The 17,825-nt window shown below is 49.0% G+C and overlaps 1 protein-coding gene across 1 annotated transcript in view; it reads left to right on the forward strand.

The window, feature by feature from the left end:
* Window positions 1-17,093, forward strand: part of COTL1 (coactosin like F-actin binding protein 1) — a 40,747-nt gene extending 23,654 nt beyond the window's left edge. Inside the window, exons 3-4 of the mRNA XM_036346099.1 lie at window positions 2,363-2,520; window positions 15,823-17,093. Of these exons, the coding sequence (XP_036201992.1) occupies window positions 2,363-2,520; window positions 15,823-15,933 (269 nt within the window). The 3' untranslated portion in view covers window positions 15,934-17,093. The remainder of the gene's footprint in view (window positions 1-2,362; window positions 2,521-15,822) is intronic.
* Window positions 17,094-17,825: the final 732 nt, after the last annotated feature.

The following is a 17,825-nucleotide window of genomic DNA, read 5'->3' on the forward strand; positions in this document are numbered from 1 at the left end:
CACGATATTGTGACTGTACTAAATGCCACTGAATTTTATGCTTTAAAATAGTCAAAATGGTGAATTTTATGCTATGGACTTTTACTTCCATAAAGAAAAAAAAAGTGAGAAGGACCAAAAAACATCACCTCATTTTACCGATGAGGCAGCTGTGGCTCAGATGTCAGGGGACTACGTCAGGGTCTTTGGGGTAAGCGACGGAGGCCTCCCTCCCGTGGGAATCTGCTGGACTCCTTCTTTGCTTCCCATGGCGGGGTGGTCACCACATCCTGCGGATTTGGCCTGTGAAGTGTCCCTGAGACCACCCTTTCTTCTCTGTCCCCACGGCCTTATCATCCACTCACCCCCACGGTCAGGTCCCACGATGGGCGCCCACTGGACTTCCGTGGCCAGTGCACAGACGCACCTGAGTTATCCCGGTCCTTGGCCTCAAGTCCAGCTCTGGCATTATTAGTATGTTACTTTGGGTGAACCACAGGACTCCGAGCCTCATCTGTCGAACGGTGATTTGGATGTTGATGAAGGTGATGACAGTACCCCTGCCCCCCCAAGTGAAGTAGTAAAACAAACGAGCTTTATAGATAGAGATGCTGTGCCAGTGTGAATGGTCCTCATGATGGATGTTTCCTTTAAGAAATCAGCATTGTGGCCTGGACTGTAGAGGCTGCGTCAGGAGCCTGGACTGCTGAGAACTGTTTCTTAGCTTCCCTGGGACAGATGGGTTCGTATGAGACGGTGGAGTTGTTGTCTGACAGTGCTGGGCTCTGAGGCAGTAACCAGGCAATGAACTTGATCAGCTCCACACTGTGACTCCATGACTCTCAGTGGGCTAATGGTCTCAGTAACTCAGTATAAACCTATACATTGTGTGGGATTCGGCAAGGAGGCACCCAGAAAGATTATAGGAAGAAAGGCACCTTGATTTAAAGACAAATAGATTAAACACCTCAAATGCATCAGCATTACCTGGGCTCCAGTTAGAAATGCAGACCCCAGGGACCCACCTTAGATCTGCTGAATCAGAATCTGTTTTAGCGAGACCCCCACGATTCGAATGTACACGGATGCTGGAGAAGCACAGCTCGGCACTGTCAGTGGGTCCCCGAGAGACCCTAAAGCTAACAACTAAGAGCCATGAAGAGCATCAGTGCTGAGCAGAGCGGCTGGTACAGATGAATAACCCAAACCTGTAGCATCCCATGTGCCAGCCGTGGCCAGGTAGGGATCAGTACAGTTAAAATATGAACTATTTAGGGATTAGGCAGAGCAAGAATATGTGATTTCTCAATGAAATGCACCGAATTTCAGTGGAAAACACAAAGGATCTGATTAAGTGGGGACATAAACTGTATCTAGAAATTCATTGGGCAACGTTTGGACCTGTTTTTGGTGCCATAACGGGCTGGGGAGGGGTGGCACTGGCTTCTAGTGGGTGGAGGCCAGGGTGCTGCTCAACATCCTACAGTGCCCAGGGTGCCCACCACAGAGCGATCAGCCCTGAGTGCCAGGAGCTCCGAGGTGGAGCGATTCTAGTCTATCCTAGTGGGGCGTACACACACACACACACACACGCACATGCACACGCACACGCATACACACCACATGGGACTCTAAAAACTTGAGAATACTTTGGTAATGCCGAGAGTGGTGGTTGGGGAACTTAGCATGGTGGGCTGGAAGAGATTCTAAAGTGACGATAATGAGAAAAGTGTGGTAATGAAATGAAATGGAAATGTAGATCAATGGAACAAAGTAGCCCTGAGAGTCATTTTGTAGAAATGAATATATAAGCTGCAACAAGCAGAACACAGCTAATGGAAGAGTATTAATAATCCTTCTTCTTTTTCTTGAGAATATTAAGAATTCTTAATGGCCTACTTGTCCAGCCATAAGCTAGACATGGCCAGAGGGCCCAGGGCTGTATCCCAGGCCAGCCCTCCCCCAGCCCGGTTCCCATCTCCATGTGGCTCTCCCATTCCTAGTCAAAGGCTGGGGGTAAGAAGGGTTGACAAAGTCCTCCCTGGGTGAGATCCAGAGCTTGAGCTTTGACTGTATGAGGGATGGGAGGGTTGCAGGTGTAGCAGCCAGAGAGGCTGGGTTCCCATCCAGCGTGGCTTCCAATGATCTCTGTGGCCTTGGGAGTGTCAGGTGACCCCTCTGAGCCTCCATTTCCTGTCTGTGAAATGGGCATCAAAGCCTGGGTGCTGTTGTCAGGATCAAATGACAGAATGTTGGCCAAGGTCAGTGTGGGGCCCCCATCGCACCAATCGGGGTACACTTGTGACTTATAGCCCCTCCTCGGAGATGTGTTTTTGGGGTGTTTTAACTGAGCCCTATGCCCTCTTGTTGCTGTTGGTCGCAGATGACATCCGATTGTTCGCCTTTGTGCGCTTCACCACCGGGGACGCCATGAGCAAGAGGTCCAAGTTCGCCCTCATCACATGGATCGGCGAGAACGTCAGCGGGCTGCAGCGAGCCAAAACCGGCACAGACAAGACCCTGGTGAAGGAGGTCGTGCAGGTAATTGGCCTTGTGTTCCTTCTGGATCTGGGGGTCACACCCAGCAGGGACAGAGAGGGCAGAGTTTGGCCCCGGGTCTGTGACTTAGCTGGGACTTCAGCAAGCTGTGCTTTGTCTCTGAACCACGGGGGAAATGCTACCATTGTTCCCAGAGTGCGGACTAGGAGGCAGGTAACTGCATCTGTGACCCTATCACCCACTAGCAGCATGGCGGCTGTCAGTTCACCTTTGAGGTTGGGGCAGATGGCTCCTAGAGAAGGGGCTGGAGGGATGGCTGAAGTGGCGGCCACTACCCGTTTGGATCATGACTGAGCCTGGTTGACTTCCAGTGGGGGCCATGAGGACCCAAGGTGAGAAGTCATGTGTGCCCTCTCTGAACAGTGCCTGGCACACAGTAGGTACTCAATAACACTTTTTGAATGAATACATGTCATTATCAGGGCCAGCGGGGGCTTTATGATAATTTTGGTGGCTATAGAATGACAAAGGTTCTATCAGCAATGGCACAGACTCCTAGACTGGGTAGTTGGGCACTGGCCAGGGCTGACTTATTCCCAAGTCCCTACTTGACTGAAAGGAAGGGGGCCAGGCGGGTGTGCCCTTGGTTTTGTCTCCGGGCTTCTGAGCAGTTCTGCTTGTAGAGCTCTCTATTGTAAAGTTTCTTTCCATTCTGGACATAATGAAAATTGACAGTATTGGAAACTTCCAAGGTTGGGGCTAGGGCATGGCGTCATGCTGAGAAAAGAAACTCTGAATTCCAGAAAGAAGAACGAAGGGAAGGGAGCTGACTTGAGAGAGAGCTCTCCTTACCAAAGGGTTCTGCATTTTGCAAAATGATTTCTCAGGGGTTTCTTTTTCAGATGATGAAAAGATTCTAAAATTGACGGCGGTGATGATTGTACATCTGCGAATATACCCAAAGCCATTAATTGTAAAACAAAACAACACAAAACACACACACAAATAGGCTGCATGCCACGTGGTATCCTGGGTTGGCTCCTGGTACAGAAAACCTGGGGAAATGGGGTGAAGTCTGGAGTTTCGTTACAGCAACGTTCCAATTCTGGCTTCTTAGTTGTGACGAGCATACAGTAACACAAGATGCTAACAATTGTGAGATTGGGTGCAGGGTCTATGAGAACTCTCAGTACAGTCTCTTGCCACTCTTCTGCAAATAGAAAATTGTCCCAAAATAAGGCTTTTATTTAAAAAATAGTAAGAAAGACAAAAATTCCTATCATTCCATTATCTCGGCCTATTTTTCCATCTTCCCTACCAGCTGTGTGGGCGAGCTCCCCACCTCTGTACATTGATGCAAACACAGCCTGCAAATCACGCTCTAGTTGGCTTCTTTTTTTTTTTTTTACTTAACATAATTGCATAAATTATGCGACTGCAGAGCCTCTGTAATGGTGGCTGGCTGCCCGTTTCACAAGTGCACTGTGAGGTACTAAGTGTTCCCCTGTTGTTGGCCTCTTGAGTTGTTTCCCATTTTTATTTTTATAAGGAATGTTTCAGCCAACATTTTAATACACACAGCTTCCTTCTCTCTCCCAGCGAATTGTTTCCTTGGAATACATTTTCAGGAGGTGGGGTTCCAGAATTAACAGGCATGATGATCATTTTTAAAAGGTCCGGGTTGTCAGATGACCTTCTGAAAGGGTTAGCACCAGGCCTGGGGCATAGTAAATGCTCAGTAAGTGGTTTTAATGGTTAACCATCTTTCGGGGGCGGGGAGTCTCCTTTATGGCAGCAGAATGAAAAATGCAATGGAATGCATGTTCCTTGGCCAACGTCTCCTGCTGAACTCTGCCGTCCACACTTAGCTCTCCTCGTCGGCCAGCCGGGTGGCCAGGAGAAAAGGGAACAAGCCGGGAGAGAATGTTCACCAGGATACGTCCAGGAGGGCAGTGCTTTGAATCTTGCAGATTGTCTTGATAAAATACAACAACACAAAATGGATCGTTTTAGCCATTTTGAAGCATACAATTCAGTGGCATTAAGTACATTTGCAGTGTTGTGCGATCATCACCATTGTCTAGCTCCAGAATTTTTAATCACCCCCACAGCAAGCTCTGTACCCGTTAGCCTTTGGCAGAGTTCCATTTATTTATTTATTTATTTATTTATTTATTTATTATTAGTTTTTTAATATATTTTATTGATTTTTTTACAGAGAGGAAGGGAGAGGGATAAAGAGTTAGAAACATTGATGAGAGAGAAACATCAATCAGGTGCCTCTTGCACACCCCCTACTTGGGATATGCCCGCAACCAAGGTACATGCCCTTGACCAGAACCGAACCTGGGACCCTTCAGTCTGCAGGCCGACGCTCTATCCACTGAGCCAAACCTGTTAGGGTGGCTGAGTTCCTTTTAATCTAGAACTCTTCTCAGTTTGGTTAAGTGGGCCAGTGAATGAGGGTGATTTTGGGAAATAGGATTTTTGGGGGCGGGAACCTTCAGTTGGGAGTATTGGTTCTAATTATTTTGTTGGCAAACTCACTTACATTGCAGCAAAAAGGGAAAGTCTGGCTCTGTGGCCTGGGGAGTGTAGGGGCGGCTGGCTTTAGGTGTGGCTGGATCTGGGGCTGAGGCAGTATTTTCCTTTCTTCTCTCTTTTCTCTGGGTTGGCCTCACGTGGCCTCTGTACAGCAGGAGAAATGGTCCAGGCATGATGGTTCTTCTGGGTCTTGAGCCCAGGGGAAGAGAGAGCCCTGGTTCCCCAGTGTCAATCATTTCATATGGCCCCGATTGGCCCACCTTAGGTCACATGCACATCCTGTGGGGCAGGGAGGTGGGGCTTCGTGATTGGCAGCTCTGTCCTGATTCCAGTTAAGAGGATGCAGGTATGTAGATGAAAAGCACAGATGTCCGCTCCAGTGGGGGAGCTGGGATGCGTTTTGAACTGCAGGTGCAATATAATGTTTTGACCATTACCTTTTGCATTTCCCTGTATGCATTTAAAAGGGTTTATTACCTGAAGCTATTATAAAACCTCACATTTATACTATGGTTGCAAATATAGCCATTTAAGTCACAGAGGGTCAATTTTGCTGGCATAACAATTTTGGCAGTTACTACAATCATGCTGATCCTGGCTGGTGTGTATGTTTTTCCCGTTGTTTAATGAGAACTTGGACCAGATGTCCTCTGAGGTATTCTGGATCCCATGTTCTGGGGACTGGATCACTTTCCCAGCTGCCTTTTGCCATGATTTCCACATGAAGAATAAGCGGATTGGTTTTTATTGTAACAGAAGCTCTATGCCCACACCCTTATGCTCTGTGTGAAATGGAGAGAATGTAAATGTAGATAAATTGATATCTTTAGTCTGTATCCAGAGCCAGGCCTAAAAACTGAGCCATGTCAGTGGCTGGGGGGCCAGTCGGGCTGGGCGATGGTGACTTGAGTCCTGGGAACGTGGCGAACAGACGCACACATGGCTGCGTCTACCACTGTCATCCACACAGAAGGGCCAGGCTGGTGCCGAGGACAGTCACCCGCCGCATCGTCCTGCACCTCTGCGGGAGTATGGGGACAGTGCTGTCGCCACTGTTCAAGACCTGCCTGCGCCAGGCCCCCCGGCCGTCTTGATTAGGAGCCAGCCATGATGCCCTGCAGGATGGCTTTATTTGCATGATCTTTTATTTGTTTTTCTTTTTTTTGTTTTGTTTTTGTTCTTGTTTTTGTTTTTGTTTTTTTAGTAGTGTTTCCTGGAACTTTTTTTTTTTTTTAATATATTTTATTGATTTTTCACAGAGAGAAAGGGAGAAAGATAAAGAGAGTTAGAAACATCGATGAGAGAGAAACATCGATCAGCTGCCTCTTGCACATCCCCCACTGGGGATGTGCCCGCAACCCAGGTACATGCCCTTGACCGGAATCGAACCCGGGACCTCTCAGTCCGCAGGCTGACGCTCTATCCACTGAGCCAAACCAGTTTCGGCTGTTTTTCTTTTTAACATTATTTGAATGTCCATGGAGCCAAGTAACTGGCGGGCCCGTGTCAGCTTTCAGTGTTGGGGAAAGAGAAGAGCAGAGTATTTCCTCCAGGAAGCAGTGGAGGCAGGAGGATGGGCATTCGGTGACGGGGCGCAGTGATCAGTTTAGCGTGTCTTCTGATGACGTCTATACCCCAGGAGCCGGGTCGGCTTAAATTCAGGACATCAGCCCAGCCCCCAGGGCCAGATGCACCCAACACTCCTCCGGTAGGGTCACTTTTGTGTGCCAGTGTGGTAATAATATTAATATCAATAGTTGTGTCCCTATGCTGTGCCTGATACTTTGAAGGACTTTCTACGTATTAAATCATTTATTCTTCACAACCAGGCCAGTTCTGTCATTATCCCCATTTCCCAGATGAGGAGCCTGGGGCCTGGGAGAGTGGAGTCACTTGCTCCAGGTCCCAGCACTTGGACATGGTGGGGCTCTGCCTGGAGCCCAGACTGTCTGGTTCCAAAGCCCCAACATGATCATCTCACCTTATTACACGTTTCCTCAAGTCCTCCTGCACCAAGTAAAATGTTCTGAGGTCACATGCATGTTGGAAACTCTACTTTTGTAGACTCACATGGTACACGAGAGGCTCTGAGAAGTGCTGCAGGAAACAAACCTTTTATATTTATTTTTAAATTTCCTGCTTCTCAGTTTTTCTTGGTGCTTGAGCCTTTTTAAAGTAGCTCAGTGTTTTGTTTTGTTTTTTGGGTTTTTGGGGGTTTTTTTTATGCTGCTGTGTCAAATAGAAAAGTTAATGGGCACAGGGGGAGTGATGCCCAGGTTGATATTCCAGCTCCATCAACTGTTAGCTTGAGGACCTTGGGCAAGTAACTTTACCTCTAGAATCTGTTCTCACTTACGCAAAAGAGAATGTAAATTTTCACAGAGCTGTTGGAAGGACGGAAGAAAAGCAATCCCTGTGAAAAGAGCTTCTCCATTTTGGTAACGGGTGAACTCCTATTCATCCTTCAAAACCTCAATTCTTGACCCCATTCTACCAGCCGCAATCAGAATTAATTACTTTTTTATCCAGATTCCACAAATTGTAAATTATAAATAAATGTCTTTAGAAAGTAATCTTGAGGGCAGGGACTATGACCACTTTATTATGTACTAAACACACAGCAGAGGCTAAAAACAACAACAACAACAACAACACACACACACACACACACACACGAATAAATGGAGCTCTTCACATAGGCTCTAGACCAGCCGTGGGCAAACTACGGCCCGCAGGCCGGATCCGGCCCGTTTGAAATGAATAAAACTATTGGGGGAAAAAACCATACCCTTTTATGTAATGATGTTTACTTTGAATTTATATTAGTTCACACACACACTCCATCCATGCTTTTGTTCCGGCCCTCCGGTCCAGTTTAAGAACCCATTGTGGCCCTCGAGTCAAAAAGTTTGCCCACGCCTGTTCTAGACTGTATATTCCTAGGATAGAGGGCTAGTACATCTCCAATAAATGCCCTTTGGGCTGAATTAAATTGCGGGAGCCGGTTCCATTCAGGGAGGGACATGGGTTGATTGGAATTTCCAGAGGCTCTGCTTTTGTTCCAATAGCAAGCGGAGGTGAGCACTGGTTGGTGAGCTGGGAGAATCTTCACGCCTCCATGTAATGAGATTTACGGGCTGCGGCTCCCCCTTGCAAAGCATCAGTTGTCGCCCAGCACGTGGGGACCATCCACAGGCGCCTCACTGCTCTCCCGAGGGTCTCAGCTAGTTGTGTTTATGCTCCTCAAGCCCGTGGTTCACGGAAAGGCCCTTCGTCTCCACAGGACCAGAGAGGGCCTTTGTGTTGGCGCACGTCACCTGGGCCTGGGCTCAGCAGTGGGCGCTCTGGTGCTCGTGCCATATGTTTAAGACGCAAACCACCGGATGACAAACAGAGCTCTCCGAGGTGGAGCAGGCGTGTGTGTGGAGGGCCAGGCTTGTTCGCCACGACCCCCGGGCTGCTGCTGCCCCCAGCGTACAGAGGAAACCAAGGTTCGGAGGGACGAGTCCTGAGGCCAGCGGGCTGTTGAATCAGAAGCCCGATGGTGGGGAACGGCGACCTCTTTAGCGTGGGATGTGGGCACTCACAGCCCTGCAGCCAGCCCTGTGCTCCAGAGCTTTTTACCAAGCTCGCTGAAAATTTGGGATGATAATATCTAACTCAAAGGATTGTAAAAACTAAACTAGATACTGTATATAATAAGTGTCTGCTGTATATAAAGTGTTCAGTGTGGGTACTATTAACTTATTTATTCAATTTTTGATGAAAGTGAAAACAGTCTGGTATTTACCGACAGTGAACATCTGTGAGTATGAGCTGTATTTTTTTTTTTTTTTTAATTGTTGAATGATTTCTTTGGGAAAACTTCCCCAGGGTGAGTATGGCTGAGGAACAAGAAATGCCAGGTACAATTTTGACCGGGCAGAAATTAAAGGACTAGACCTGGATTTAATCTTGCGTGTCAGCTGATGAATAGCAGGGGCTAGTTGGAGCTCTGGGTTAAGAAGGATTCTGAGGTTAAGTCTAATCTCAGTGGGAAAAGTGCAGGATTGATTTGTGATGTCTGCCAGAGATATGGAGGAGAGAGTTGAGTGTGTTCCTCACCTTCTTGCCATCCCTGATGTAGGTGGAGCCATAGTCAGAATCAGGCAGAGTGGAGTCAGGGCTTCTGTAAAAGTCAGTGGTCAGGAAAGCCGGGGTCAGATTCCAAGTCCCCCAAATGCTGAAGAGGTGGGTGGCCCTGCAGGGGTGAGGATTCGAGGCGTAGGGACGGCTGCCCCTATTAGCTGTGGGCCCAAACCTATCCGCAGCATCCTTCAGGATGCCATGCTTCCTGTCCTCCCTCTGCACGGACGGCTATCCCATGTCCATCAGAAATGTGGCGCGTGCCTCTCTCTTGTCCTTCGTTCTCTCCTTGACGTTGGGCCTCGTCATTCCTGAACTGTGATGGTGACACGGATGCCTTTGTTACGGAATCTGTCAGACACGAGACCACTCCGTCTTGATGTTTGTTTCTCGCCTTTCTGTGATGACTCATGCCTTTTGTAAGAACCTGTTCTTTCTGAGTAAATTACACCTCGCTGGAAGGATTTTTGAAACCTCGGTCTTTGAAGCACTTTTGAGAGATGGTAGGAGGGGAGCGTAGGAGGCCCAGGAGGGGTTGGCAGCCGAGCGCCCAGCAGGTTTGGTGCTGTGCCCTTTCATCCGGCTCATCATCCGTGTTCCAGCTGCTGGAGACCGCCTGCTGTCCCTCAGCACGCCGCGGTCATTGTTTATAATTAATCTTTGCCCACTCGGGGAAGGGAGACATTATTGTGGCCAGCGTGTCTCTCGTCCGCCCCCTGCCCCACCTCTCACAGGTGGGAGAAGGGATCCTATCCCCCGCATTATTCTGCAAGCGTTTGGGACGGGCCTGCAGCCAGCACACAGCTTCCTCTTTATGAAAGCCAAACTCTCATCCCCGAGTTGACTTTTCTGTGCCAGTTTTCTCCATTGCTCCTTGCATTCTGGTGCCAAATTGGAACTTTGTCCCACGTGATCTTGGTGCAAATCCCTGGATGACCGGTGGGAAAAGGGCCGGGAAAACCTGTTGTCCATCTTCATTCACAGAGATGGAAACCAGGGCCCAGAGCCATTGGCTGCTTCCTTCCAGGCGTTTTAAGAGCCCCCTGGTTCTCTTCTGCTCTCAGAGATACCCCCTAAGTATCTGAATTTTGACTTCCCAGGGCTTGAAAGAGTATCTGACGTGTAATAGGTGTTCAGTACGCACGTGTTTGCTGGGAGGATGACGTGCATAAGCTCACATTGCCTTGGATACAGTGAAGGTCGCGTCTCTTACCTGGCCCTGCTTTGTAGAAATGTGCATTGCTGAAATCACAGACTTACCTGCCCACGACTCCCCGCTCATTTTTCTTCCTAGACCTTCCCCCACATTCTCTGCATAGGTTAGCCATCCACGTAGACCTAAGGTTCCGGGTAGAAGGCCTGACAGTTCTGCCCAGCAGGCCTCCGCCCTGTCCTTCCATGCTTCACCCTGTCCCCAGCTTTGGGGTGTGCAGATGGATTGCCATCTTCTCTCCGCACGGGCAAGGCGATGGCAGTGTCACGGTCTTGGTTATTCTGAGATTCCCCAGTTTTCCGTCATTGAACAATAAATGGTGGGGATGGGGAAATCAGTGTGGGGTGAGAGAAGAGGAACCAGCCACTCCCCATGCTTTTATTTGAGTGTTTCAGAAAACTCCTTTATATCTCAGACTCCCCTAACAATCTTGAGAATGAAGGTGAACCTAGGATCATTTAAAATATCATCTAATCATCCTTGAGCACTTACTCTGCACGGGGAACACTCATGGGGTGTCTATGTCCTTTGCACACTCATCAGATCTTCAGCCCTAGGTTGTGGGTCTTCTTATTGTCCCCATTTGCAGATGAGGAGCCTGAGGCCCAGGGCAGTCAGTCGGGCTGCTGGAGAGGCACATGGACAACTCTCCATATTTGTATTTGGCCCAAACCTACTCCCAGCATGCTCTAGGACTGAAGCCGGGGCTTAAACTCAGGCAGCTGGGAGCCATTTAAAAAATGAGATGAGCGCTAGCCAGGTTTCTCAGTGGCTTGAGCATCGGCCTTCGGACTGAAGGGTTGAGGGTTCAGCTCCGGTCAAGGGCACGTACCTCTGTTTCAGACTCGATCCCCAGGCCCAGTCAGGGTGCAGGCGGGAGGCAACCAATTGATGTGTTTCTCTCACATCGATGTTTCTCTCTCTGTCTCTCCCTCTCCCTTCCATTCTCTCTAAAAAAATCAATGGAAAAATATCCTCAGGTGAGAATGAACAACAATAAAAGAGAGATGATTTAAAACAAAGGATAGGAAAATATTGATGCACTTTTTGAACCAGCTTTGCAAATAGATTCTTGACTATGTGTAGATCCCGGTTCCTAACCCCAGTCCTTCTCTAGAGCTGCCTTCCTCAGAAGCAGACTGAAGTCTGTCCACGTCTTTGAAGCGCAGCACGGATGCACTTGAGGAACAAAATGTGTCCTGAACTTGGCTGATGTGCGTTTCCAAACCACCGTGGAGTCCCAATGAGCTGAATGGGGATTCTTCCTTCGACAAGTCCTGCTGTGGCAGAAAAGGGAGAGATCCCGGTGCCTGGGAGCTGTGAGCCAGGGGCAGCATTCCTGGACATGACAAAGATCTTTCTAGAACCACAGGGACATGTTGCTTAGAGTGTCTGACGTAGGGTTTAGGCAGCTTTGACATGCTGCCGTGGAGGGAAGGACAGTCTGGAGCAGTCCAGGAGGTGGGTTGCAGGGGAGAGAGGACCCCAGAGAGACCAAGGCCAGGACCTGGGTCCCCGCCCAGAGGCTGCCGTGTGCCCTGGGGGGACCTGATGTACCTCTGAGTCCCCATTGCTTCTCTAGCAAATGAGGGGGTGCATGTCAGGGTTTCAGAGGCTCTTTCCGCCCCATCCCCTCCCTTCTTTTTGTTAAACAAGGTATAACCTACATAGAGGAAAACGCACAAATCTCAGGTGTACAGATTGCTAAATTTTTGAATTTTCAAGTTTTGAATTTTTGTACATACCCGTGAAACCACCGCCCGGGTCTAGACCTGGGACATTTCCAGCCCCCGAGGGGCCCCTCCTTGCCCACTCAGTCAGCTCTAGAGCTTTAGGGTTAATGTTCTTCCAGACTCTTCTGGTCTGTCTAGACCTGCACTGTCACCGGCCACCTGTGGCTGCTGAGCACTTGAGTGTTGGCTTGTCGCCATGGGCCGCACGTGTCCAGTACCACCAGCCTTGGGAGAGAGCGTGGAGGAAAGAATGTAGCCCACCTGCTTACTGCCTTTGTACGTGGGGCACATGTTCACATAGCAACACTGAATATACAGGGTTAGATAAAACGCTAGTGCAGTGAATGCCATCTATTTTTCTCTCGCGTTTCTCAAAGGGGCCACTAGAGAATTTGAAATTCCCTCTGTGTTAGTGTTGTCCCGGGACCTGACAGTCCCCTTCCTAGTAGGGAACTGCCTCCCCGAGCAGGGCCCTGTACCTGCCCCAGCAGCCATGTGGTGGCCCTGGGAGAGTGCCGGGGACAGGGACACAGGGTGAGGTGAGTGCGGTGGGGCGGCCGTGCTCTGAGCAGACATGTCCTTGTGGTTTTCTGCGCAGTTAAGTCCTTGCAGGCTCCTTCCGGTCTCGGCCTTGCCTCCAGGTCGGGGTCTGGCTGCCCACAGCGCCCACTGTGCTCGTTTGAAAGCCCACGCCTGGGCTGCCGGGGCGCCCTTGCCAAGTCCGAGTGCGCGTTCTGCTGGAATTGGAGCGGGGAGAGGGTCTGTTTGAGTTGGGTTTAGGTCGACTCAGACCTTTCAGGGACTTTTTCCAGAGTCCACATCCCGAAGGGAAGAACCGTCTCCCCTTTGAGGTCTCTGGGGGTGCGTGAGCATCGATCTGTGTGTATTGGGGGGAGGCCTGTGAGGCCTACCGGGACCACCTCCTGCCTGCCCTTCGGGTGCTGGTCCCCATAGTGGGGGTGCATGAGGTTGCATTTCTATGTACTTTTGTTTGGTAAAATAAGTTTTTGCTAATCTTTTGATTTTAAACATGTCTCTGATATGTAGCATAGGATTTGGGGTTGCTTTTTTTTGTAGCTTGAGACGACCTTTTTTACTAGGCAATTTTGTTCATTTACATTTATTGTTACGTTTTTATTAGATTCTATTATCCTGTTTTGTTCCTTATTTTGGCCATAATTTGATTTCCCATATACTTGTGGCTTTAGGTTGGGCTGTGTTCTCTGTAGATTTCTTAGCCCTTATCAAACAAACTTCTTTTGAACCTGAATCTTGTAATGGCTAACAGACACAAGCGGGAGTGTTGGAGTTGCTTTAGATTGCCATATATAGCTATCACCGAGCAGCCAGACTTTGAACTTCCTTCTACAGGCACCTTGAGCTGCTGGCTTCCTTCTCCTGGGCCTGCCCTCTGCCCCTCCCCCACGCCGCTGGGGCTCAGGGTTGAGAAACACATTCATTCTCAGTTCCCCTTTCTGGCTCCTACATCCAGCTCATGTGTTCACTCATACTGATGACATACCCAGACCCCGAGCAGCGCAGGAGGGAATAGAGAGGATATTTAGTCATCCTGGGATGGTTACACAATCTCTCCAAGCCCAACTTGCTGGTCTCATCATAAGTGAGAAAATGTGTGAGGCAGTGCCTGGCACATACTAGTTGCTTGATAAATATTAACCTCCCCCTTCTCCCTGCCTGTTCGTATTCTTGGTGGCTTGACCTGGCAAACAGTTTGTGTTTATACTGTAAAACTTGACCTTGAGTGCTCGCCTGGTTTAGCCATTCTTCTTGGAGGTGTGGTGACTTATTTTTGCATTCGTGTATTCTTTTAATTGAAGTAAAATTAATCACTTTAAAACATATAATTCAGTGGCATTTAGTACATTCACAGTGTTGTGCAACCACCACCTCTATCTGGTCCCAAAACATTTTCATCATCCCCCCACCCCCCCCAAAACCTCAGACCCATTAGCAGTCACCCCCTATTCCCTGTCCAGCTCCTGGCAGCCACTCATCCACTTTTTGTCTCTGGATTTGCCTTTTATGGACATTTTATATAAATGGAATTCTGTAACATGTGGTCTTTCATGTGTGGCTTCTTTCATTTAGCATATGGTTTTGCAGTTCACTTATGTTGTAGGATGGACCAGTACTTCGGTCCTTTCTTTGGCTGAATGATAATATTCCATTGTGTGGATAGGTCATGCTTTGCTCATCCATTCATCTGTTGATGGACATTTGAATTGTTTCCACTTTCTGGCTGTTTTGAATAATGCTGCTGGGAATATTCATGTCTAAGTGTTTGTGCGGACACATGCTTTCATTTTTCTTGGGTAGATCTCCAGGAGTGGAATTGTTGGGCCATATTAAAGGTTTTTAAGAATTAAATTTGCCGCCCTAGCCGGGTTGGCTCAGTGGATAGAGCATCAGCCTGCGGACTGAAGGGTCCCAGGTTCGATTCCGGTCAAGGGCATGTGCCTTGGTTCTGGGCTCTATCCCCTGTAGGGGGCATGCAGGAGGCAGCTGATCAATGATTCTCTCTCATTGATGTTTCTATCTCTCTCTCTCTCCCTTCCTCTCTGAGATAAATACTAGTAAAATTATATATTTAAAAATTTTTTTTAAAAAGAATTAAGTTTGCCAATGTGTGGCAGCATCTGGTACACATAGGTGCATAATAAATGGTGGTCATTGTTTACGTTATTTCCTTGTGGAATTTTTTTTTTGTGGTTGACCTTTTGACCTTCAGACTTGTTATTTAGATTTAGGTAAAATTTTCTGTGTCTGTTACCATCCTGAGATTGTTTTGTTTATTGAAGTCTTATGATGCACATAGTAAAATAACTATTGATTCCTCCTGGCTCAGAGTTATCTGATAAGCCAGGTCACCTGCTTCACTCATTCATGCCGCTAGTATTTACAGAGTACCTCATGTGTGCCAGGCCTGTGGGCTTTTGTGGTCGAAACTTGTGCACCCTAAGAGGGCACAGTGACCTGTATATAGCTTATCACTGTAGCCCATCACATAGCATGATGTTCATTAAATGAATGCAGGCAAGCCCCCTGCCCTCAAGTAACATACTTTGTGCATTCAGTGCCTGGGCTGATCACTCAGACCTGGGACCAGACGCCCTGCACCGTTATGACCAGGGACGCCTGAAGCTGGCTTATACCAGCTCATGAGAGCCGATCATGTGTCTCTTCCCAGCTCCATGTACAGTGATGCCATGTTGGTACCTTGAAATCAACCACCGTGGGAATATTTACACCATGGAAATGGGCAAAAGCTACAAATCAGCCCTTCCCTTCTCTCCTAGTATTAAACATTTACCAGCACAGCAGCCTGCCTTTCCAGCCTCATCTCCTGTTATTCTCTTGGGCTGATCGCGCAGCCCAGAAGGTCTGAGCAGTGATTTTTCACAGATGAGGCAACTGAGGCACAGAGTGTTGAAGGAACGTGTCCAAGGTAAAGAGCCAGAAAATGACGGAGCCAGAATTCAAACCCACATCTGACCTGGGCCCATCTCCATGGTCTTGGGACTACACAGTAACTTGACTTTACCCATTTTCTTATCTCTAGTCATGTGTGTGGTTTATTTTCTGCCAGACCATTTATTTTTATCATTTCTTAGTATTTTAGGTGCCAAGACTTCCTGGTGTGTTGCCCGAGCAATGCTTAGTAGTAGATCTTGCCCCTTCTTACGGGGAACTCTTATTTTGTTCTTGCAGAATTTCGCTAAAGAGTTTGTGATCAGTGATCGGAAGGAGCTAGAGGAAGATTTCATCAAGAGCGAACTCAAGAAGGCCGGGGGAGCCAATTATGACGCCCAGACCGAGTAACCCAGCCCCCCCCTGCCCCTTGCCAACGTCATTTGCCTGCTCTCCAGGGGAGGGGACCGCGGCCTCTGCTACCAGCCCACCAGCCCACCAGGGAGAGGAGACGCAATGAGAGGCAACACCCGCCACCCTGTCTGCAACCCACTCCCCTCCCCTGCTTCCCTCATGAGTCCTGCTATGTCCTCTCTCGCAAAGCTCATGGAACATCTTTCTTTTCTTTTCTCTCATCCCTCTCTTTCTTGTTCTGAAGAAAATCATTGTGATGCCAAGATCATGCACATCATCAGCTCTGAGGCACCTCCTGTGGTGACCCTTTCTCTTAGCCTGGCCTCCTCCGCCACCTCATGTTGCTTCTGGGCCAGTGCTGCCACCCCAGTTTTCCTTGGCTGGCCCGCCTGCTTCCCGCTGAGGAGGCAGCTGTGCCCCAGCCGCATCATCCACGCGGCCTTCATCAGCACACGCACCCACCCACGTGTCAGGCTCAGACCTCAGTGTGCTCCCGGGCCCTCCCCCACCTCATTCAGAGTTGCCTAAGCTACAGAGATGGGGCTCGGCGGTGCAAAGCCCAGGCCTGACTCAGACCGAAGGAGAAGGGAGGAGATTTGCCTTAAACGTTGCCTGGCATTAGCTTTGCCACAGGGTCTGCCCCCACCCCTTTGGCTGAAGTCTCGCTGTGGCAGGGAGTGGGGGCAGAGGTCTGAGCCCAGAGTAGACAGGAGTCTTTTAGGGCTAACTTCAGAGGCTCCCACGGCGACCAGGAGGTTAGGGAGAGAGGCCGGGGTGCGGAACAGGAACTTCTGCAGAACTGGAACTGATTCTTCACTTTCGGGAAGGTCCTCTGCCGACAGCAGGGCCAGCGCGGGCCGGCGGCCTCTCTGCCACCTCGGCTGTGTGCGCAGTGCCCGGCCCTGGGGGACCAGAGCACCCGTGGTTTTAATCCCAAGCCTGCACCACACGTTCGAAGGATGATGTTTTTGTGTTTTTTTTCAGAGAAAGATGAGATTGGGCTGGTTCTTCATGAGCACATTTTATATTGTTCTTTTTCTTCTTCTCTGCTCCTTTCATTTGGGGGGAGGAAGTCTGTGCTGTGTTGGGGTTCTGAAGAAAACCTGCACTCAAACAGTTTACAGAAATAAATGTTTTTTGTTTTTCAAAAAAACAAATTTGTCCGATTTTCTTATAAAGTTTCTATCAAAGGAGGCCATTGTCATCTTCAGATTTAATAGGCATTTATGGAACTACTGAGGGCGAGACACATTCACATTGAAAATCTTATTTAATTTTTAACAAACAACTTAAGAGACTAAGTGACTCCCCGGAGGCCACCCAGCTAGAAAGAGGCAGAGCTGGGGTTTGAATCTAGGTCTCCTGGTGCCTGTGCTGAAGCGCGTGAGGGCGTGGGGAGGCCCTGGGGTTGAGATGGTGGGACAGCAGGACATGGGTATTTCCTGAGTGGCCAGGTGCCTCCCCTCTCTTCGGGGAAAGCCGAGAGACTACACCCTCCTTAGCTCGGCTGTGACATCCTTTCTGAGGTTGTCCTAGAGCTTGAAACCTGGACTTCCAGCACGTCAGAGCTCAGAATCAGGCCGGAGGAGTTTCTGACTCAGACAACTGGGTTTGGGGGAGCTGAGTGTGGGGAGGGGAGGGTGCGGGGAAAGGGCAGAAACCAGAGTCAGAGTGAGAAGGAGTCCTGCCAGGTGCTGGTGAGGCCAGGACCAAGCTGCCCTAGAGCCGCGCGGAGCTGAAGGCCCTCCCATGGCCCATGCTCCTAGGCTAGTGATGGCAAACACTTTGAGCTCGGCGTGCCAGCATTTTGAGAAACCCTAACTTAATTCTGGTGCCGTGTCACATATAGAAATTTTTTGATCTTTGCAACCACAGTAAAACAAAGACTT

The sequence above is a fragment of the Myotis myotis genome, unplaced genomic scaffold, assembly GCF_014108235.1.
Source record: "Myotis myotis isolate mMyoMyo1 unplaced genomic scaffold, mMyoMyo1.p scaffold_m19_p_19, whole genome shotgun sequence".
NCBI lineage: Eukaryota > Metazoa > Chordata > Mammalia > Chiroptera > Vespertilionidae > Myotis > Myotis myotis.